This window comes from Camponotus floridanus, unplaced genomic scaffold (assembly GCF_003227725.1).
Source record: "Camponotus floridanus strain SB8 unplaced genomic scaffold, Cflo_v7.5 scaffold8, whole genome shotgun sequence".
In the NCBI taxonomy this organism is placed as follows: domain Eukaryota; kingdom Metazoa; phylum Arthropoda; class Insecta; order Hymenoptera; family Formicidae; genus Camponotus; species Camponotus floridanus.
The window spans coordinates 3,748,873-3,772,024 of NW_020229849.1; the positions used below are offsets into that span (position 1 = coordinate 3,748,873).

Here is a 23,152-nt window from a genome sequence, read left to right on the forward strand (position 1 = left end):
ATTCCTCATGTACTATGTATAGCTATTTGCAGATCAAAAAGGTTCGGACTCGGAAAAGTTAAACTTTTCCCTAAAGGATCGGGGATATCTTTCGAAGTTTTTTCTTATATGAAAAAAAAATGTTTAATCAAAGTTTGAAAAACGACACTTTTCAATATAGTAATCTTATATCGCAATCGAGAAACATAATAATTTATGAATGTTATTGAATTATATGTTAATAATTAATTATATTTATATGAAAAATCTTGTGTGTGTGTGTGTGTGTGTGTGTGTGTGTTTAATATTTTAACAATGAACGATTAAAAGTACAATATCATTAATCATTTAAATATATATTCACGAACGGTTCATTAAAGTTGAAAATTTATTATGCCCATTTATTCCAAAGTAAGCAATTATCTTTTTCAGTCTATTTCATTTAAAACTGCTACAATTGTGTTTTTTAGAATTAAAAGCTCTACGTCACAATGCCAAGTTTGCCGAACAAAATTTTTCGCTTGAGAAGCCTCTGAAGGACATTGTCTCAAAGCGAGTCTACTCCCTTTCAAGCTGGCAGAAGCGGTTGTCAAATATCGCCACCACGGAATTCGCAGCCGACAAAGTCGATTACGGCTACGACATGCCGGAGACGCTTTCGCGTGAAACGATGGTACCTCGTTCAGACCTCTTGGACGACCCCTTTGTGGCCGACGACACGTTCCAGGATCAAGGCCCGGGTTCGATGGAAATATACAAGCTGGACCTGTCCAAAGAGAAGACTCTGCTTACCGCAACCACGCCCCCCACGAATTTCCCGTCAAAAAACAAGAGCAAAGCTCCCAAGAAAACTAGTCACTTGAATTTAAAGACGAAAATAACGGAAATCAAGTCGACGACAATAGACCCGAAGGTTCATCACAAGCAATCCAACTTTTTCGAGGAGCAACGAACCGAGACACCTTCGGTCAACAGAGACGCTTTCGGCGTCGGTGGTGTGCCGGAGCTACAGGTTGGATGCGAAGGTCTAGAAGCGTCGCCATCGTCCCACAAGGCGAAAAGATCGATAGATACGCCCGACAAGCAGGAGGGGGTGGCACCGGCGTCCGTGCTGCTGGACGTAATGCCAATATCTCTCGATCTCGACTACAATCCGTCGTACGATGAGGAAAACTACGAAGAGATGGACGAGTTATTCAAGTTAAAGAAATTAGAGACCGTTACAAAGAAGAATAAGCCGAACAGGGGCGACATGGATGCTAGCCATCTAAATTCCGATCATCTGGACGAGTCTAGGCGGTCGGAAAAGTTACCGATTCGAGGGGATTTGGGGGAATCCATTCCACGAAAATCCGGCGGACTCGAAATCGATCGAGAAAAGTCAGAAAAATCGACAGATCCTGAAATGAAAAAGGGAACTAAAGCGAAGCGAGCGCTCATTTTATCGAACGACGTTACCAGGAATCGACGGTTACTGTGGCTCGCCGAGGCAAATACCGAGGGATTTGCGGGGGAGAAGAGCGGGCGAAAACTTGCGAGACGGTCGACCAATTGGGGTTTCGGCGAGAACGAAGGTGTCGTATCCAGCGACGAATTACAGACCGTGAATGAGCGTCGCAGGCAGCACGAGATGCGATACCATCAAGATGTATCCAGACGACGTGACCAGCATCGTGGAATAAATCCCGACATCGATAATATCAAACGGGAGTATGAGAACCTACTCGAACAGAAGCGAAGAGAGGAGGAAGAACGACGAATGCAACAGGGTGGTCGAAAGACGCTGAATAGATGGGAGGAGGAAGAGAGAAGAAGGGATGAAATGCGAAAGGCGCAACATGATAAGTATCGTAACAGGATGGATCATACCTCGACACCTCGCATGGACGACGAGGAGATGAGGCGACGACAAATGGAGGAGAGACAGGAAATGGAGCGCAATCGAACGCAGGAAATGGCCAGACAAAAAGATGAGGAAGAACGGAGGAGATTCAGAGAGAAAGAAGAACAAAGACGACGATTGCAAGAGGAAGAAAAGACCAAAAAGAGACCATATAACACCAAGTGGAGGGAGGAAAACGCGAGAAGATCGGAATCTGAAACACCTGTGAGCAATGAAAGGAAAAAACAAAGATTTCACGATGAGGAGACAAGGAGGAGAGAGGAAGAGCGACAAAGACAGTTGCAGAAAGAAGAAGCCAGGAAGCGAGAACAGTACAGATCGCAGCAAGAAGCGCTAAAAAGAAAGGAAGAGGAGGAAAGGCGACGTCAAGAAGACCGCGCGAGAAATCTTGCCGAGGATGATAGAAGACGACTAGAGGAACGTCGCAGAGAATGGTCGGAGAAGAAGAGACAGCAGGAAGAGGATGAGACAAGGCGGCAGCAGCCACCATCAAATTTAATGCGCACGGGACATCGAATCAATCATCCGAACGACGTCAGACAGCGTGATCGAGATGAAGAAAGACGCACGCGGGAACAAGAGGAGAGACAACGGGAGCAGAAGCTACGGGAATATATCGCGCGAAATCAACCTATCAACGCCACTCGTGCCGATCGCAGATCGGAGGAACAAAACCGACGCTATCGACCCGCAGAAGGCAGACATCCGCGGATGAACGCGAGCAGAGACGACGACGAATCTCGTACAAGGGAGCAACGTAGAAGGCAGGAGGAAGAGCGGAAGCTGCAGGACTACATCAGGAGGAACCAGCCGGTGACCGTGCCTTCAAGAAGCAATCAATCGGCCGTAACAGATCGTAACTGGTTCGAAGAACGAAGGCTGATCGAGGAAGCTAGGCGTCGCGATCCCATCAGCTACCCCGATTCAAAAGCGAGAAGACAGCACGGCCCGTCGGCACCTACGTACAATATCGATCGGCGAACCTCGCCGGAGGAACTCAGGCGGAGGCAGCAGGAGACGGAGAGAAGGTTGAAGGAGGCGAGACGGCAGAGGTACGAGGCGGAAGAGCGGCGGAAGGAACTTGCCAAGCGACAGCGAGAAGAGGAGGAGAGGCGACTGCGAGAGGAACGGATGCGGCGACAGGAGGCGGTTAGACGAGAGGAGGAGGCGAGAAAAGTGCAATCCAGACGATACGAGGAGGATAGGAAGCGGCTGGAGGCGACCAAGTTGCAGGCCGAGAGGAGGAGACAGGAGATGCTGAAAGAACGGTCTGTAAGCGAAGCTGGGAGAACCAGACAGCCGGAAGCCACGAGGCCGAGCTACTACCAGGGTCGTCTTTTGGTGGAACACAGAAAACGGCAGGATAGTCTACCGATTCCGAGCAATTTCGTACGAGATGAAGGGGCCAGGAGGGTGGCTGCGGAACGCGAAAGGCGAAGGCTGGAGGCCGAAAGACGACGACAGGATGAGAGCAGGTACGTAAGAATCCTCTTGGGAATACGATGTTTTGCAAAAACCCAGTTTCCTGGCGCATTACCAGTGAACTTTATTTGCCCTACGCTTATTAGTGTTCACTATGATTGTCTGTCCGTCTGTTCGCCCGTTTGTTTTTACTCCACTTTTGTTTTCTTGTTACTGGAGTTGTATTATCGTGATGGAGTTGGTGAGTATAAAGCTTTGGTACTTAAATCCATTTGAATTTATGAAATTAAACGAACAAAGCGAAACGGAAACTAAGACAAAAAACTCTATTTGTAATTTTTCATATCAAAAATACAAAAGGATATCTAGACGAAAGGACATCTTATTCTAAAGATGTTCTTTTCTAATTAAAATATATATACCATATATAAATGTAATTTTTCGCGGATTATAAATCGTGTAAAATATGCTTTTGTATAAAAATATATAAAATATATAAAAATATACAAATGATAAAATTAATATATAAAAATATATAAATGATAAAATTCGTACATATAAATAACATCGAAAAAATATAAATTAATTAGTACGATAGATTAGATTTTTCATATGTATGTTTCGTCCTTTTTTATTCCGTTATATTATTTTATTGTATTATTTTATTATATTAACATTTTACTTTATATAACTATGTTTTTGTTGTTATTAATATATATCTCCGAAATGAAAAGCGATTAAAATCGCGTTTCCGTTGATTGAATCGAATAAATTTCGCTCGCGCAATTCGAGATACCTCTTCAATCGCGTAAAATCCAAAATGGCAATGACCGCATAATACGTCAAATTGCGCGCGGCTTTGATTAACGCCCCGAGCGTATGATCGGGACGAGAGAATTTACTAATTTGGAACGCTCGCGCGATGAATGCGACCGTATTTCCACCTGCCACAGAATGAGGGAGTACAAGCCGAAGGAGACCAGCCAGTGGAGACGGCGGGAACTAGTCAGACTCAACTCCCTGCCGGTGAGCGCAAGGATAATTGTAACCCGTCCCCCCAGTCCCTTGGTCTCCCCGGGAGTGATATCGAGGGCCGGCTTCAACAACGAGATCGATTTCACGGTGAGTCCTTCCCATTTGTTCCTGCCAAAGCACTTTACTTGGATCGCGCGAACCCGATCCAACGCGGCTGCTGCGAATCCGATTTCGTGGTCGCCGCCGATTGTCTCGTTACCGAACCGAAGCATGCTTCATTAAACCATACCGGCAAGTTGCGGTAGATTCCGTGGACCCCCTCGATGAATCCCCCAACGCGCCGCTTTGTCCCGCTTAATTGACCGAATGTCGAGCAACGCAATCGTCGTTTCTTCCTTCTTATAATATTTTCACCGTAAACGACGATACGATTGAAGAATAAATTAGTCATACGATGTATGTACATATAATGTTAACTAAAGATGAAAAAGCTTGTCGCAAAATTGTATCGCATACAAATAATATTGTCCCGTTTTACTTTATGCATCTCTCTCTTTAGAAAATTTTTATAAATATGTTTAGAGACTTTTATTTATCACCGTAATTATGTCCGTTGAAATGAGATGAGGAAAATTTGATAAAAAATTTAAATTTGATAAATTTGATAAATTGTTTTCAGGGGATTAATCCACACCGCGAGGGCATACAAGCGTCAAACTTCCCCGCCCCCCCGACTTCGCGGCCACCCCCACGGACACCCGGACCATGTATCTGGGCAATTGTTCAATGTTGTTCGCCCAATAACAATCGTCTCGTAAAGTGTTTCGAATCGATGGGTTGTCCTGGAGTTAATTGGGATCCTAACCCTTGCAGAGGTAGCATTGTGAATGCTGCCCGAGCAGAAGTCGTGAAGTTCTATAACGCGTCAAATCAATAACATTCGTAATAAGATTCGTTCTTTGTTCTCCGAGAGAAAAATACCAATTAGGTAGGAAAAAAAAGAGAACGAAAGGGAGAAATTCTCTCTTCAAAATTAACAGAAGACAGAATAGCAAGTTTCGAGTTACTGCAAATCAATTTGTGTGACTTCTATCTGCTCTGTACAAATATTTGTGTTGCTGGATGAAAGAGCTCAGTAAGCAGACTTAGATTTATGGAACGAAAAATCTTGATACTCACATCGCGATATCAGTGATAATTTTTAGATTAAGCAATATATAAGCCAGAAATTACATAGAAATAATAAATTCTTATGATTTGGAATAAATAATACAGTGTTTCTTAACAATATAAATTGTAATGGAAACAAGATACTATTGAATTAAATAAAATATGTCAAAACATACTCATAATAAAGTTAAATATAATTTTTGAGATATATTTTCTTTTTCTATATTTAACGTAAATATAAATGCTGAAAAATATTCATAAATATTAAAACGTGGAATTTCACATGAATATAAATATGAAAATTTTAATTTTAAACTATATCAATCCATACATTTATTTATATCGATCTTCTATTATATATCCAGCGACACAATTATTTATAATTATCGAATATCTACAAAAATTCTCATTTCTAAAAAAATGAATATTCATAAAACATATTTTGAAAAAAGTTAAGCTAAAGATAAAGAGGTTGTAATTAATAAGTTAAATAAAACTCATTACACTATCTTTGACATGAGTTATTATGTAACATTAATATAATGAAGATTTTATACAATAACGTATATTTTTTAATATATATATTATCTAAAGAAAACAATTATTTTGTTAGAATAATCGCGAACTAAATATGGTATTTTTCTACCCGCTTATTCGATTGATAGTGCACATTTATACATAGATAGACATTTATACATACTAGTTATACATGTGTTTACGTAGCCTAAGAGAAAAACTTCAACTTTTAAAATGTAACAAGCACAGTATTTATCTTATATAACATTAGAAATCGATAACGTGTCTTATAAATTAATAATAATGTTAATCAATTAGTCTTTAATAATGACCGATAGCCTAGCATGTAAAATTACGTATAACCATAAATAATGAACAAGGAAAGAAAACATGACATCTCGTTTGTCACCGCATTTGCATGCGCGGACATAGCGTGCGAAAGCGAATGCGCGCTTAATTATTGTAAATTTTTTGTATGTAGCCGAGAGGCAAGAGCATTATACCTTTGCAGCTTTTCCAAATGTGATATAAGAAATAGGCTCTAAGTATGCTGTAATCGGATGAATATTTATGTAACGTATGCAGAGAGAAAGCAATAAAGTTATCTGAATCTATATAACCCAAAATATTTCTATCTATTTATTTATCTATTTAGCTATCTATTTATATTTTCGCATCGCGCGACGAAATTTCATTACGGATGCAAAATTTGATCAGTTCGCAGCGAATGACATGTTTTCACGCCCTTTCGTAAAAACATGACATATAGAAAAATTACACGTGCGAGTAATATTTTTAATCCCTTAAAAATTCTTACTGTTCTCTTTCGACATTTAATGTTGTGGCAAGGATTACGTAAAATATTGCGTAATATTGATAATAAATTAAAAAATTAAACTTGATATCTATTATATAATATATTGACAACTTATCTTTTAGCTTGAATCGAATTTCGAAAAACTCTAATTTCAGAAGAAATAAAATATTTCAAGTCTCTATTTAATTAAAAGATATTTTAATCGTTATTTTGATAAAATTTCAACTATAGCTGCGATGAAATCTATTGTAATATTGAAAATTAGAATGTTATAAAAACTCGCGGCAAATTTTTGCCGAGAGAAAACTCTGCACAAATTCTTCAAAGCGTAATTAAAATATTTCTGCTAATAATAAGATACTTCGTGTGTATAATTGAAAACTTTGAAAGAGAAGAATGCATGACACATTTGAGATGCCCCCGAAAAAAAGAGACAAAGAGAGAGGAAAGGAAAGAGAAAGAAAGAAAGAGAGAAAGACAAAGAGGTTTTTAGCTAATAATTCCCATTTACGATAATCATTGATAAGTCGCGATGAGCTCTTCCAGCCATGTTATATTTATCTATCCATTATATCGTATTTCTTTCCATTTCTTTTGTTCTCGGCGTTTTGCCTATTGCGTCCGATAACGAAGCTATTCAACGTTTAAGAGCCAACGTTTCCCGCGTTCAATCAATCGCATTGTGAATTTGAAGGTGCCACCTCGCATCGCATCTCGACACGTGGTAAGGCAAAAGCAAATACGTACATACGTAGTCGACTATTGACGCGAGCAACCACTTTGGATAATGCATTACGTGTCGCTCGATGCATCGGCGCAGAATTACTTCGACGAAAATTGAAAACGTCGCTTTGCATCCGGATGTTTATCAAACAATTTTAGTAATCATTTTTACCAATATTGCCTATATTATTTATCAATATTGCCTATTAACGATCAAAATCCGTTAATCAATTAATACGCCCCAATAATTTTCGTTAATTAGTCATAGCATTGCTTTCTCTTGCAGATTTATATTTTTTAAATAAATTCATACTTGTATTAATTGACTGTTTTATTTCTATTCAAAGAAAAATATCGTAATAGTTTGTATTTGAAAACTCTTTCATCGCTCGACACGCGCACTTCTTTTAACACTCGTACGCGAATTATGCTAATCACGGTGGCGCATCTAATCATTTAACAACGCGGTCAAGGTAAACTGGTATTGTTCCCGTGTTTCATTTTTCTTCTATAGTATTATACTTCCTTCGTCAACATTCGAGCAATCATTATAACGACAGTTTATGTAACATCGTATGACATATATATATAATTCGCAAACGTAAGTACAATAGTAAGTAATAATGTAAAGCCTCTCTCTCTCTTTCTTGTAATATAATAATATGTGTTGTGTGTTTATTGCATATCATGTCATACTGTAATTTTTAAATTTAAAATAACCATTATTTTTAACAAAAAGTAATTTTATAACTATTTAACAAAAGGTTGAAAAAAACTATTTAACAAAACTATTTAACAAATTAACTATTTAACAAAAAGTAATTTTTATCGCCATATTATTATTATTATCTTCTCATATCCTTTATACGCGGAGTATGTGAATATTTTTAACACCATCAATCGTAAAGCGATTTATAAATTAAAAATTTTAAATAAATAATATTTGATAAAAATGAAAACAAAAGAAAGCAAATACGAGTTGTCTCATCGCGAATTATAATAAATCGCTGATATAAATATTTGTATAAAAAAGACATAAATATAGAGTTATATATTATATTCATACAATAAAATAAATATGATAAAATACATATTTTATTTTATTATTTATGTAATAAAATAAATATGTAATAAAAATACGTCAGACATCAATTTGAAAATAAAGTATTTCTCTTCATGACGTATAATGATACAAACTTGTTCCATGATATATAACACAGATCACTTGTGTGAAATAGAAACAGAGAGAGAGAGAGAGAGAGAGAGAGAGAGAAGCAGAGAGAGAGAGAGAGGGGGGGGGAGAGAGAATATCTTATGTCTGAAGTTTCCTTGCACGTACACATAAACCCCAATAACAGACTGTCGACAGCGTGTCGACGACAGGTGCACATCCAGCACCCTCAAAGATCATCCCCAAGGCTATTGTCTCCTCGCGACATCTCTCTATCTCGATACGTATTCAAGATGCGCTTTCCTCAAGCTGCCCTATTCTTATATTTTTTCGCCTGCCTTCTTCCTGTTCAGTCTGCTTTGTAGAACGCAGCAAGATAATACAATTCATAAAACTCGACTATAATACGATTCGCGACGTTTCCATTAAAGACACACCGGGCTTTCGTCAGAAGGATTTACGATGTCTTTAATTCACAAAAGATCTCTTTTCATATTAATATAATCCCCTTTGATGTTACATTACTGTAAGAGATATAATTACGCGGTTTAATAGAGATATCTTATCGCAGAAATTTTTGTAAAATATTGTCATATATATTTCAATTTTCTGGAAAAATTTTAATTTCCTAGATATTTATATAGAATAATTACACTTTTCCAAAGTTACAAGCTGCCTTCTCGGAAACTATGGAAAACAGATGAGCAATGAAATTCTCGTTTAATCTTTCAAGGTTCGTTGGAATTCTTTATGAGACAGACGGTACTAAATTTTCATCAATTTTATTAAGTAAGCTTCTTCTATTAATTTAATCTAACAGCTTAATATTTTAGATTTAATATGATAGTCTACGAAAAATCAATTTAAAAAAAAATAGTGAAAAATAGAAAATCATTTTATTAAATAAATTAATTTTCTTCTTTCTCTGATTTTTCATGAGCAATAATATTAAATTTAAAATATTAAGTTGTTAGATTAAATTAATAGAAAAAACTTATTATATGACATAATATTATATTACGTAAAATAATTACTATGATTAAGAGATGTTATTCTGGTTATTAATTTTGTAAAAAGAAATAATCGAGCGAACGCAACAGTATCTTTTCATTGAAGGTGTGAAAAAGCTCTCTATTTCCTTTTCTCCTGTAATCACATTTCTCATCTTCTTGTTTCAACTTTGCAAACACAAGCGCGTTCGTCGTCGGTCTGATGCATCCACGAGCAAATAGATAACTCGCGCGATGCCCTGCAACAGGGAGGTATGCACCTGAAGTGACAAACGGTTCACCAACACGTGCCAGCTTTGTGTCGGTAGGTTGCTTTTGTTAAACCGCGCTCGTATTGTTCCCCTAAAAGAACTATCTAACGCGTCGAGTTTTGTGAACGGTTTTCTTGATTCGCGATTGGAATTTCAAGAATTGTATGCACACTGTCTTCAAAATTAATTCGAATTAAGTCGTTTCTTCTGTATCGCGAAAAATATTAAATTTTCTTCCATGTCTGCATAAATATATATTAATAATTTAAAAGATAAGAAACAAGTACATCATCGTTTATAAATATATTCTTCTTTATATCAAATACAAAAGTCAAAATATTTTAATTATTATTTATTAGTTAATTTATTTTATTAATTTATTTACCCAGTATATATTTGTTAATAAGGTATTAATCTGATTTCGATTAATACATCACATGTCAGTTTACTTTGACACTATTATTGAACTCATAAGATGCAGACAGAGAAAGAGAGAGAGAGATGCACGTCATCCTCAACCTTTTCATTCGTAGAATATGAACAAAATTGAATATCGCCAGAAAGCGTTCGAGATTCTCTCGTATGTAAAACTGCGCTGGAATCTACCATACATTATTGTTCGCGAACGCACATCTGCGACTATTCGAGCAGATTTCCTCGATTCGAATCGAGGATTTCGATATATATTTTATTGTTTCTCTGGTTTATATTCTTGTCTACAACAAGACACATTAATTTTCACTTCAAAATATGTATATATTTATAAGTCTTACTTTTTTATTAATCCTTCAAATTATCTAATAATTTATTTTGACTATACTTTTCGAACATTTTTCAACGCAAACAACTTATCCGCAATATCGAGCGCTGAAGTGAAAACGCGACTGAACTGCAATCCGAGGGATGCATCAATGTCGCGAGTGTGTGCACAATCGAGAGGGCAAGCACTCTCACGCGATATCGAGGTATCCCCTAATCGCAAATACGCAACGAGCAAATAACGATAGGAAACAGTGCAAGGAGAGACGGCAGTCGTCGTCGTCTTCGTCTTCGTCGTCTTCGTACCGAGAAGGAAGAGGAAAATAAGGGTGGAAGCGCAAATATACACAGTGTGCGGTCTCCTCGCCCTGTTCCTCCTGCGATTCAATTTCTCTTACACACGCACAGAGACATGTGCTATTCCTTTCCCTCGAGAAATAACGTCGATAACGTGCGGGCCTCGAGATATTCGCGTATCGAAATTCCGATCGTTCAACGTCACCTTCCAACTACCTCGATCGACAGGCAAACGTTCCCCGGTCGTTTTGCGTGCGTGGCAGCGGGTTTCCGGTCCGCGGTTCCCTCCTTTGATCGCAATCTTGAGCGTAAAGCGTGTACGTCACGAGTCGCCGCCGGAAATGGGCGAAGCAAACGATTTTCAGGCGAAAGGGCAGAGAAAATGGTCGTTTTAAGCGCACCGCGTAAATCTCGTTCTTGCGAGAGCGAGAAAGAGAAGAAAAAAGAGATATTGATTCACGGAAAGAATACCTTAGCCGCAAAGAAGGCAAATATATATTCTAGTAATATTCTCGTCTGTATAATACATGAGCAATTATAACATTTATAAAGGTACGCGAAATAATGTCGTCTTGTTTTAAAATTCTATTTCAAAATCGTTCGGTTATAAAAAAGTTGTAAGTTTTGCAAAATTCGTGCAATAATGTAAAATATGTAAAGCTCGGAAGTAGAAATTAACAATCAAATATGAGTAACGTTCTAACATTCATAGATTTTATCCTTATATCTTTTTAATCAAAGCTTACTAATGTAAACATTTTCTAAATATCTTTGTTTTCATTTCTCTTAAAAAATGAAAAATTTCAGAAAATATTTAAAAAAGTCATTCATCTTTTAATTAATTTCTAAATCACTAGACTTCTTTTGAGTCTTTATCATCTTTTAATCGATAAATAATTATTCAAAATTATTATTATATAATATAATTTTATAATTTTAATATTTATAATTTTATAATTTTAATAGAATTTTATAATTTTAATAGAATTTCTCTCATAAGTTTAATACAATTTAATATAATTTTACACATTACGAATATCACGAAAAATATGTAATTTCTTACAGATGTATCATACATCCTGTTTCTTCTCTTATTATTCATTCACGCGTTTTAAGATTGTTCAATAATAAAACAGACTCACCACCATCACTGCGCTGCGCGATGCCTCTCTTGTCCCCTTTTCCCATATTTTCTTCTCCCGCTGCTCCCTTTAGGATGAGATGCTCGTTCCTTAGGTCCCACCTGAAACTCAATTGCAAAATATTTCGTTATTTGACTACATTCGTTCTCTGTGAACGTAAAATGAGTATATCTGTACGAGTGCATCTAGCTACTTGTGGTAGTGACGGTTCTTTTTATTCCCTCCTGTAAATACGGTCCCTGTTTTCCGCACTGATATACATATATAAAGCCTGTCGCAAAAGGCAAATGAGATACCGACTGCGCGATATGAAATTGCGATCGTTTTGCGATTGCAAAAAAACACTGTGAGTACACGTGTTCAATGTATGTATCGAACGTTGCATTGAGTTTACAAATACAGTTTGTAGACGGATAAAATAACATATTCGATGTATCTGATATTATAGAACGTGAGCAGAGCAATATTCATAAATTTATACTTGTATTTAATAGTTACAATTGTTAAACACTATACATCTCTTGTAATGAAATATCATATAATATTATAATTCAATTCAATTAGGGCAGAGAGATTTTACGGGTCTTTATTTATTAGATTAATAATTTTCCAAATTGATACTTTCTGATAAGTACTGATTTATATTAACGTAATAATATTCGAATAATCCATCATCATATATCATAAATTTATATGTATGAAATATTATTTGTAAATAATATAACAAAATAACATTTAAATATTCAAACTATTATTATACAAAAATGTTTTAATAAAAGTATAGAGATTATTAATATTTTTAATATATATTTAATGTATCAAACATTAATATTGTATTATTTTTATATCAAGGTCAATTTTCTAAAGAAGACCTCTGTAGGAAAGATGTTTCAATCAATTCTATATATAAATAAATATATTAATTATACACAGAGAAAAATATCATTCTATTGCTAAGAAAAGCAATTACTCAGTTTATTTTTCTTTTTTTAAATAATAGTCTTCTTCAACAAAGAATATATTCTTGATAATAGTCTTAAAATATACTCATCACAGGTGTTAGAAAATCTCATTATCATGTATTCAAAAGAAGAATTTATTTTCTCTTCAAGAATATTGTAAAGTAGTCAAAGAAAAATCAAACTTACTTTACGTCAACTCTAGTAAACAAATTTTGTTAATTTAATATTCTTGATTAAAATATTGCACTTACTAAAATTCAGAATATATTCCATTAAATTTAATGCTTGTGGTAAACTTGTAATATATTTGCGAATATATAAACTTATGGTATACTTAAAATAAATAATATTTACTTGAATACAGTATACATTTTTCACTGTGTAAGAAGCATTTGCTGTCTTATTCTCGTCACATTAGAAGTAATTAACACAAATTGCATCTGGATAAATGTATTTCTCCAAATTATTCTCATTTTCGATTCCAAATTTACGTGTTTATTTATCACTTGATATAATCTCGCAACATGTAGTGATACGCCGAAGGCCCGAAGGGAGCCATTTTGCTGTCTGCCATAGGGAAAAGCCAATAATGTCGCATTTCACGGAATGAGAATTTATCGCGCGTCATTAAATGCGTCCAATTTCCTTACAAATTTCTCCCGGGAAGGATTTTATGCCGCGAACACGGCTCAAAAGTCTGGATACGAGATACGGTTATTGTTATCCTTCACCGCCACTGTTGGCCCCCCACGATTTATCCCTCACGCACGAACACAACAGTCATCATCTCCGCGAAAGAAGAAAGCTCGGGAGCCTTTGAAGGTTCAGGCTCTCGTAAAAATATGATACGAGCAACTCTCCTCCGACCGCCTCTAACTACGGTAAAGCCGACGTTTAAAGCAAACGTGATATCCACTCGCGAGCGAGATATTACACGTCGGTGAGGAAAGGAATAAGAGGATAGGAACAGAGAGAACGCCGTTCGCATTTTTAAATTTCGCGAGCCTTTGTGTCGTCGTCTCCTCTTCCAGGCCGGATCGAATTTACGCACGTATCACTGTGAGGCGATGCATCAGTGATGCATCGACATGCACCGGCGACGGAATCAAGCCGCCGAAGCGATACTGTGTTGTAACAATTCTATTGAATATATCGCGTATAATAATTATTACACGATAAATTAAGGGATACTGTAATTTTCAATCATCCAAAGTACGGAGTCGTGTATCAATCTGATATAATTAATACAATTATAATGATATTTTTTAATAATTAAAAATATTGACGTACAGAGGTACAAGGGATATCTCGGGAGCATCTGGAAGGAAATGCTCGCATTATTGCTAGCTAACACATGCAACATCTATGTATTATGCCGGTCACGTGCTATCGACGAAGAGAACGACTCTGTTAACAAAACGGAGACGCGTGATTCCATTTTTCTTGTAGCGCGATCCATAATTTCGCGAATGTAAAAGAAAGCAAGATGGAAAAGATTAGCGATGAACCGCGAATTCTACTTGGTCTCTACATTTTTCCCGTTTTGTAAAGACGATAAATCATGTCTAAATAATAATATATCATAAATCATTAAATGATGGTTAAACATTCCGTGATTGTGCTTCCTTTATCATTGATTATATTCATATGTTACGTATATATATATAGACAGAATATAATTCTTTATCTACAAATGAAAACAACAATTTATAGAATTTAATAGAATCCCAGAAAATTTAATTTAATTATAAATAAATCTCTCTCAAAAAAAAAATTCGAAATTTTTATTAAATTCCTCTTTAATAAACTCCCCTGAAGCGTAAGCGAGAAAAATAGAAAAAAGGGGTTTATTAAAAATTTCTTATTTATATCTAATATGTGGACCGAGAAAAATTTCTGCTCTACGCACATTAATTAGTTTCAGGGAAAAATTAATTTTTTATGAAACTGACACATATCTTGCATTTGGCTTTTAACAGCTGCGAAATTCAAATTTTTGTTTTCATAAAGTCTTATTAATCTCTTAATTGTAAAAATTATATTTATATAAATATAATTATTATATTTATATAAACATATTTATATAAACATAGTTATATATTCTTTTGTGCGTGAATATATATTATAATTTAGTGTTAAATTTTCATTCTAATAAAATATTTAATATATCTATATACACAAAAATAACTATAATTATTATCTTATTTATAAATAACTTATTTATAAATAAGTATAATTTTTTTCACTTTTTCTTTAAAATTTTTCGTTAAAATTTAAATATCAGTTTTTAAAGAAAAAGTGAAAAAAATTATGCGTTAATTTTGTCCAGAAATATATATATTTCATAATATAAAAATATTGTAAAAGATACAAGAAAGAGAAAGAGATAGGAAATTTTAGAGATTAAAGAAAAATATGCGTAAAATTACAGTTAATTGTGCAGGCTTGTTTATTTTTCTTTATGTGATTTCCATAATAATATAATTAGAATGCAAATTAAAGGATAGAAATTCTATTGCGATATAGCGATGCGACGATCCTAAGTTTCAGGCCACTGGGGAAACGAACACTGATAGGGCCCAGCGCGCTTGCACGCTAAACGATCGAGGATATAGCATGCCATTCGGATTGAAAGTTTCGCAACGCTATTACGGCTTCGGAACGAATAAGTAACGAGTTTACGCTCGCAGGTCGCGGGATTTCAATTTCGTGTCGAAAACTTATTGGTATACCATCTCCGCCCTCGCTCGTAACGAACTGCATTGAACCAAAAGTTGACTGCGTATTACATGCGATGAATAATCATGATAACAGAATGCATGAAATAATATTTGAAAGGAAAAAGAGAGCGCGCGAAAAGGAAAAACTTTTTCTAATAAATTATTTTCTAAAAAATTTTTTTATATATTTTTATTATTTTTTTTTTATTATTAAAGAAAAAGCAGAAGCACACTTCACTTACTTATCAATATAATTAAATTCAAAATGCCTTTATAATGCACTCTGAAAGACTCTACAAATTTTTTAAATTTGTATTTTATATCTTGATCATCTTTTCTGCTTGAAAGCCCTTGACTAATTTAAATATGAAAGAAAATTATGGTACGTTTTTATATTTCGATGTCCTCCATAAAGCTAAAAGGCAGTTTTTCTTCATATTTTACGAAAATAAAGAAAAAATCCATTTATCTTTAAGTTATATTTGTGCTCACACACATATAATGCTATTAATTTTTTATCAAATTCAATTTCTATAAGAAGCTGAAGAATATATTTCTTATTAAATTTTAATTTTCTTATATATCTTTCAAAGAGTAAGATATATTTCTTTTTACGTACGCCTGTATTATTCGCAGAAAAAAAGGAATATGGGTATCTGGGAGCTCTTATTCGAAATATTGACCTTTTCAACAGTCACGAGTAAGCACACTCAGTCTGATGTCATATATGAGAGGGATTTAACGATCGCTGAACATAGGTATAATAAAAAGAAGGCATGCAAACAACTTATTTTTATGATCAGTGGTTTCAGTGATGTATAGAAGCGCATATTTTTTCTGTTTGCTGCAGTAACTATTTTTTTTAAAAACTTTTTTATGTGAAGAGATCGATCGCTATACTAGCTATCACGATGAGATCAGTAAACACTAAACCGAAATTAAAACCAATATATTTGCATCGAGTACAATAGTACAAATCGATTGTAGATACATGTTGCAAACGTAGAAAAATGTATTTAATTAATTGTCTATTTGCAATTTTCTGAATGTTCGTAAAAAATCATTCATTTTATTGACAAGAAAATGAGGTGAAAAGAAATATTTCATTTATTAATTCACTTACGGCTGCTGTAAATCTTTAATATATTAACAAAGAGTGAGAAAAGCGTGAAAGAAACTGAATCCTTCGCACTCGAATGTGTCGTAAAAATATCCCGACCTCAGCAAGCTTATCAAAAAGCAGCTATATGGCTATATGGCTATAACGCGACCCAAGTTCTTCTTCCTTCTCGACTTATCTTCGCGAAGAGGATTTTCCAATCCTACTTGCCACGATCTTACTGCCGTGTTCGTGGCGCACCGATAAGGAATCGGAGACGGAGACTGCTCTGTGAAGGTTCGATACCTCGGTGAAAGGTATCAACGGGGGCCTTCATTAAACTGGTCGACCGATCGAGAAACGAGACGACGTAATCGCGAGATGAAATCCTCGCTACAGAGATCCTACGATGCGTACATCCTAGAAAAGGTAGGGCTAGGAACAGCGCACGAGAACCGCGATCGAGAAGATGGAGATCGTTGCTATCGGGAATTTCGCAATTTCCGGCTGAATCCGACAATTTCCTCTCGTCGCACGCAGCGTGAAAGTTTTCGCACGATCGATCGAACAGTCTAATTTATGTTACGATCGCGAACTAGAATTGAACAGCCAAATCCCGAAGACGAAACGAACTAAGGAGAAGCACCCAAGGATCGATGAAGTATAATATTCATACTTTGGAGTTATTGATTGTAAGATTACCGATTTGTCGATAATCATCGCACTTTTCTCGATTTATTTTTTGTCTTAATCGTTTTTTTTTCTAAATTTCTATAGGAAAAATATATGAATTAATTAATACGTATAGTAATCAGTGTGAAACATCCGATATGTATATATAATAATATTTTAAAATATATTGTAAGAAATAAAATAATTATTAATTACAATACATAGGCAAAACAATTATTAAGTCTCCGCAAAAAAAGAATAATTATTAATTAAATCTCTACTCGATCAAATTTAATTTTTATAAAAACGAGAAGTTTTTGTTTTCTTATTATTAATATTTGCATCACGAATTAAATTTATTTATACGTAAATGCTACGAGCGAGATAGTTATCGTGGAAGTGAGGGATTAATATTGTTCGACGAACGAATTGTGCAATACACAATAGATAAAATAATTATTAATTAAATCTCTACATAGACCAAACTCGAATTTCATAAGAACGAGATATTTTTTTGCCTTCTTATTAATATTTGCTCCGCGAGTTAAATTCATTTATGCGTAATTGCTACGAGCGAGATAGTTATCGTGGAAAGGAGAGATTAATATTGTCCGAGCGGAGGACGAATGCCGATATTTTATCATTGGAAAATTAATTGGATTTTTTAAAATAATTTTTGCGGCATTATTGAGAATCTTGCACATTCGTGGGATAACGCGGATTCGATTTTACTTAACGACCATGCTGATAAATCAGGCAAGACTGAGCCCCGAGCGCGTCGCTGAGCCAAACTTGATAATACTAGGCACCTTGCGAGGATCAATAAATCGTGAAATTTATGCTGATCCCCTTCAACCCTTTCCTCTTCAGCGCGGAAACTCTCGGCCTGATATGTAGAACTATGGAAGGCTCGACTTAAACGTTAGGGGTTGTAAACAGAACTCGCCAGAATTCCGTGCCGCCATTTCGGCAAGCTCGTAATAAACGATCTTTCGCGATATGGGCTATTCTTATGCAAAATACCTACCATTGTCCTGCTACAGCATCGCGTTATGCTCCTTCACATAAATTACAAAATGTAGCAGAATCATTCCATCTCAAAGCAAATTGCTTATTGTCAAATATGATGTTATAAATATATATATATGAGATATATATGTATACAACTATGCAATTTCTATATCTTTCACTATAAATTCCATGCATTTTTGCGATGCGTCGTCACGTATTTATGACGAAAAAAAACGCGTCGTAAAAAAATTGTAATTAAACTGAACTAAACTTTTTTTTATTATTTCGCAAACATTGTATGCATTATATATAAATACATATTTGCATATATTATATATACAAATATAATTATGAAACATGTCATATGTTATATTATTTTAATTATTTTTCTAACATATATGTGCGTGTAACTTTCTTTTCACGAAAGTTTTAAAACCACTATGTATAAATTCTCGACTATTTTCAACTTTCATAAATAAGCATTGATTAAAATCGCACGAAACAAAGATATATATTAATTATCGTTATAATCTCTTTTTTTCATTAATATGTAATAATAATTTTCATTCTCGCCTATTATTATATAATTTTATATTAATATTAATATTAAATAATAAGTTTTTTTAAGTGAAATGGTATTGTATTTAGGATACATTATATAATAATATAAATTATTATATAATAAATTCTAAAATATATAATTGTGCGAATATGTAACTGTTCGCACATGTATTATATTTCCAAGAAATATTAATTTCAACCCGAATAAAAATCTTGTCTTCTATTAACGCGAATCGCGGGAAACAACTATTTTCAATTCCAAGAACTTATTCTGCCTCAAGCTTACCAAGGAAAATATTCCTTTCGTTTCTCTATTCATACCAAAAGTTAAAATTAACTAAAAGCAATTCTTGAAACTTTTGTCCTTTTCTCTCCTTCATTGTTTCTTTATTCGATACAAACTTTTTTTTCTATCCTGGCAATTGTCTTTAATATTTCTATGATTTCTTTCATTCCTTATTATATTTTTATTATTTGATTAATCTAATTTTCAGTTTACAAATTATTTTATTAATTATAATTATTATAATTACATTTTTTTATTAAATCAAATTTTTCCCATTACCGATTGATTACTAGATTCGAGCTGTTAATTATAAAAGTTTCTACAGATTTCACATTTGTCTCAATATTTCCAAACGTCAATGTGAAATGCTTTACATTGATTTCAAGACAATTAAAACGAACACTTTAAAATTAATATTGTCACTCAAACAAGAAATAATCATTCCGCGAATAATATCATTAAGATTTAATATCAATAAGCTTCTTATCTCTTAATTTATCTCTCCGTTTTCTTATTCTCGTATCCCTTTTTTTGTAGCCTAAATAATCTTATATTAGCATCACAAGCGTAATCGACAAATTTTCTTTGGCAACGCTCGCAACTAAAATAATTCTCACGAAATTAATTAAGATTTTCCAAAAATTCTTAATAAAATTGTCCTCTGATAAGCAGCAACCGAAATTAACACCGCTCACCTTTTATCTTCCGTTGCGATTCGTCACGGGCATGTCGTCTAGAGCTCCTAACTTCCGTAGCAGCACGACTAGCAGTCCACTCTCGATCCGGTCTCTTCTCGACGATTATGCGTGCCAAAAAGAGGGTAATATCGCACCTCCCCCCCTCCCTCCCACTCGGATAATGCGCGATTGATGATGTTGCACCTGTACTTATTCGTTCATCGCGATCCTCTCTCTCTCTCTCTCTTTCTCTTTCTTTCTTTCTCTCTTTTTTTTCTTTCTATTTTCACTCGCTCATTATCGCGCGTTACGTTAAGACTGAATCGGCTTTCTTCCTGATCGAATGGACCGTCCTATCAAATGTACATATCTGTTGCCATCTTAGATTTTGCGCCCCGCAGGATGTCCAGACGTGAACGGTTCTCGGGACCGACCGGCACCGACTGAACTCCTGCCAAACGGCAACCCGGAAGACGACCATCGTGCTCCTGCGCCCGCTATCGTGGACGAGGGACGCGACATTGAGTGCCCTCTCGCGATCGATACTTTAAAATGGATCGCAGAAGCGACAGATAACATAGAATTCTGTCGATATAATTCTACCAACGTCAAATAACTCTTATATTTAATAAAATTGCCTTTTATTTTACATTGTAATTTTGCTTGAGATGTATAATTTTAATAGATAATTCAATCAATTTTAATTAATTGCAATTAACCAACAATTAATTAAATTAAGTTTATAATTATTAATACTGCATTTACTAAATTTTTGCCAAATATTATATGGTGTTATTTTTAATTTTATCAATAATTTTATATGTTGCTTTTTGATCTATTCCGATATATATTACTTTCTATTTATCAATAAATAAATAAATAAACAAATATATATATATATATAATTTTTTTATTTATTTATTTATTTATTTATTGATAAATAAAAAAATAATATGTATTAGAATAGATCAAAAAACAACATATGAAATTATTGGTAACATTCATAACACCATATAATATATGAAAAATTTAATAAATGCAGCATTAATAATTATAAACTTAATTTAATTAATTCTTAATTAATTGCAATTAATTAAAATTGATTGAATTATCTATTACCTTTGAAATAAAACTGAGAATTTTGTTACATTTTTAAATTAAATCATTTAAAAGATAAATAAATTGCATATACATATCACAATAATATAAATTGGATTTATCAGAAATTCCAGAATTTTATATTTACTAAAATTGTTTTCTCAATAAATTTCTATTTTACTAGCTATTGATACAATCTTCAAAGCTTATCGATAAAGTAAATGTTAAAACAGAGAGGAGTGCACTCGCAAGTTAATAAATGACATCAGTTGATAAATTGGATAAATTAAATTAGATTAAATGATAGAAAGATTGAAAAATATTGATAAGAGTTAATGTTTGAGAAAAATCATATATCAACAGCAAATATCTGTAGCAAATAGCTGCAGAAATAAATTTTGTTACATTACTAATTTATCGACAACAAATAACGATAAAATTAACGTAACTTTTAAAAATACATTTAGATTATTGTGATATTATTGTAGCATTTAGTAACATTATTATAATGTATATATAGCAGTTTATACGAAAAATAATTTTAACACATTTAGTAATATTAATATAATTAATTTAGTAATAATAATTATTAATAATAAATAGAAATAATAATTTTGTAACATTTAGTAATATTATTATAATATATATATATATATATATATATATATATATATATATATATCAGTTTATTAAAAAATAATTTTAAAAAGTATTATAATTTATAAAGAATTTGAGAAAAGATGATCACAATATTGTTAACATTTTATAATTTTACAAAGAGTAACACACATAATTATAATATAAAACTAATTTAATATAATTATTATTTCTTAATCTCTATATTTAATTTAATAATCTTATTTTATATTAATTTAATTTAATAATTTTAATTCATATTTAACTTAACAGTTATATTTATTTTCAAGTTTTAATTTTTCTTATTTCTTATTTTAATATTTATTAAGAAGAGAAAATATGTTAATGGAATTTTCAAGGGAGGGAATTATTTATATACTGATCGAATAAAATCAAATAAAAATAAATAAAAATCCAATAAAAATGTTACATCGCATCCGTCTCTAAAATTTACAATTAAAATATTAAAATCTGATGATGACTTCGTTACAGTACATGAATATATATAACATCACATTATAACGTCACAGATGTCTAAATAAGTGTTTAAACCTGGAGGATTGAAAAAAATATTCATCAATTTTTTACTCGCATATTTTTTACAACGCACTAAAATTGTGATTCTATCTGTTTTTATTATTGTATCATATCTGAGAAAATCACAGTGAAAGAGAGATATATGCATAAAATAGTTGGCAATTAAATCTTCAAAGTTCAAACTCGAGAAAGAACTTGAATCAAAGAAATCTTTAATCATTGTTCATAGAGAAATATTTGCAAAAAGTAATCGCGACAAAATATTCATTAATTCTCGATATCGAGCTTACTTTCGTCCTTTCGCCGGCAGGATCGGAAAATAAGAATACACACTGTCCTCTAGCGAACGCAATTCATAATTCATGATCCGTTACGTCTATCTACAGGGTGACTCGACACAGCTCCAGGCCACTATACATATTGATACTTTGGTGTAGAGAAAGAGAGCGAGAGAGAGAGGGAAAGAGCAAGAGAGAGAAAGAGAGAGCGCTAACCCCTTTTTCTCAAATATTTAGACATCAATGCTATCGAGACATGTTTGCACATAATTCTATTCATAATTCTACTCAACGCGTATTTAAATATCCGGATGTTCATTCGCGTGCCCCCGGGAAATGTTTGCGCAACTCGCGATGGTATCCCTTCAAACTCCCTCCTTTGAAATGTTAACCTCACCAATAAATATTTTACTTTGTTTTGTGTTATCTTACCTTCTTCCTCTTTCCTCGACGATGATTTAGCAGAGACTGACTTGCCAT

The 23,152-nt window shown here is 33.7% G+C and overlaps 2 protein-coding genes across 4 annotated transcripts in view; one reads left to right on the forward strand and one right to left on the reverse strand.

Moving 5' to 3' along the window:
- The window catches only part of LOC105254927 (trichohyalin), a 43,991-nt gene extending 38,459 nt beyond the window's left edge, over window positions 1–5,532 (forward strand). For both annotated transcript variants that reach the window (XM_011263899.3, XM_011263900.3), the window contains exons 3-5: window positions 450–3,357; window positions 4,258–4,426; window positions 4,959–5,532. In XM_011263899.3, coding sequence (XP_011262201.1) covers window positions 450–3,357; window positions 4,258–4,426; window positions 4,959–5,216 — 3,335 coding nt within the window. In that variant the 3' untranslated portion in view covers window positions 5,217–5,532. The remainder of the gene's footprint in view (window positions 1–449; window positions 3,358–4,257; window positions 4,427–4,958) is intronic.
- LOC105254928 overlaps window positions 1–20,644 on the reverse strand; it is a 93,114-nt gene extending 72,470 nt beyond the window's left edge. The window contains exons 1-2 of one of the 2 annotated variants that reach the window (XM_011263901.3): window positions 20,142–20,644; window positions 12,136–12,236 (exon numbers count right to left, since the gene is read on the reverse strand). In XM_011263901.3, the coding sequence (XP_011262203.1) occupies window positions 12,136–12,181 (46 nt within the window). In that variant the 5' untranslated portion in view covers window positions 12,182–12,236; window positions 20,142–20,644. Of the gene's footprint in view, window positions 1–12,135; window positions 12,237–20,141 lie in introns of those variants that run through there. The other variant, XM_020028651.2, reaches the window with a different exon arrangement.
- Between the last annotated feature and the right edge of the window lie 2,508 nt (window positions 20,645–23,152).